The sequence below is a fragment of the Calidris pugnax genome, unplaced genomic scaffold, assembly GCF_001431845.1.
Source record: "Calidris pugnax isolate Ruff unplaced genomic scaffold, ASM143184v1 scaffold503, whole genome shotgun sequence".
NCBI classification, from domain to species: Eukaryota; Metazoa; Chordata; class Aves; order Charadriiformes; family Scolopacidae; genus Calidris; species Calidris pugnax.
The window spans coordinates 25,902-27,373 of record NW_015091216.1 but is presented as its reverse complement, the minus strand read 5'-3'; the positions used below and the strand labels follow the sequence as shown (position 1 = coordinate 27,373).

The 1,472-nt window shown below is 61.3% G+C and overlaps 1 protein-coding gene across 1 annotated transcript in view; it reads left to right on the top strand.

The window, feature by feature from the left end:
* Positions 1–521: 521 nt before the first annotated feature.
* LOC106898519 (rho guanine nucleotide exchange factor 11-like) overlaps positions 522–1,472 on the top strand; it is a gene marked incomplete at its 3' end in the record, with an annotated part of 21,790 nt that continues 20,839 nt past the window's right edge. The window contains exons 1-2 of the mRNA XM_014959816.1: positions 522–684; positions 1,048–1,277. Of these exons, the coding sequence (XP_014815302.1) occupies positions 522–684; positions 1,048–1,277 (393 nt within the window). The remainder of the gene's footprint in view (positions 685–1,047; positions 1,278–1,472) is intronic.

The following is a 1,472-nucleotide window of genomic DNA, read 5'->3' as shown; positions in this document are numbered from 1 at the left end:
TGGCTTTGTCCCTGGTTCCTCCATGGCTGGACGATGGCTTTGTCCCCAGTCCAACTGTGGCTGGATGATGGCTTTGTCCGTGGTCTCACCATGGCCAAGGATGACTTTGTCCCCAGTCCCACCATGGCTGGAGGATGGCTTAGTCCGTGGTTCCTCCATGGCTGGACGATGGCTTTGTCCCCAGTCCCACTGTGGCTGGATGATGGCATCATCACCCAGTCATGGCCAAGGATGGCTTTGTCCCCAGTTCCTCCATGGCCAGAAGATGTCTCTGTCCCCAGTCCCACTGTGGCTGGATGATGGCTTCATCCCTGGTCCCACCATGGCCGGAGGATGGCTTCATCCCTGGTCCCACCATGGCCAAGGATGGCTTCATCCCTGGTCCCACCATGGCCAAAGGATGGGTTTGTCCCTGGTCCCACCATGGCCAAGAATGGCTTTGTCCCTGGTCCCACCATGGCCAAGGATGGCTTCATCCCTGGTCCCACCATGGCCAGAAGATGTGTGTCCCTGGTCCCACCATGGTTGGAGGATGGCTCCATCCAGCCATCCCCTCCCTGACCTCTCCTCCTCCTCCTCTTACTCCTGGCAGGTTGAGCAGTCTGTCTTCCCTGGGTGACTCCTCTTCGGAGCGCAGGTCCCCCGGCCACCACCGCCAGCCCTCTGACTCCTCCGAAACCACAGGTGGGTCTTCCTTCTCCAACCTTCTCCTTCCCTTGCCCCTAAGTCCCTCCAGGACTGTCCCCATGGAGGAGCTTGGTGGCACTTTGCCACCCGTGTCCCTGCCCACTCATGCCCTGGGGAGGGGAAGCCCAGTGGGGCCAGGGATGGTGGTCCAGTGGCCAGGAGCTCTTCCCACCCACCCCATGCCCACCAGGACACCCTATTTTGAGGAGAAGGTGTCCCATAAAGGGCCATCACGTGGCTCAATTTGGGGGCAAGATGCAAGAAGACCTGGGGGGGTGGGATGTCCCCACAAGCTGAGGTGGCCCCCTTCATCCTCAAGACTTGGAGTCTCAGGTCTTCTCCTTCCTCTTCCATCCCCAGGTCTGGTCCAACGTTGCGTCATCATCCAGAAGGACCAACATGGCTTCGGCTTCACCGTCAGCGGGGACCGCGTCGTCCTGGTGCAGTCGGTGCGACCAGGTGAGGGGGGGGGGGGACAGGAGACACCTCGGGGATCCCCCCCCTCACCCCCCCAAAGCCACATCCCGTGGGAGAAAAGGTGGGAGAAAGGGGGTTTCCTTCCTGGAGTCTCGTTACGGCATCGGCCAAGGGTGGGGAGGACACCTTGGGGGAGAGAAGAAGGTCATGGTGATACTGGGAGGGCTGGAGCCCCTCTGCTGGGAGGGGGGGCTGAGAGAGTTGGGGGGGTTCAGCCTGGAGAAGAGAAGGCTCCGGGGAGACCTTGGAGCCCCTTCCAGTCCCTCAAGGGGCTCCAGGAGAGATGGGGAGGGACTCTGGATCAGGGA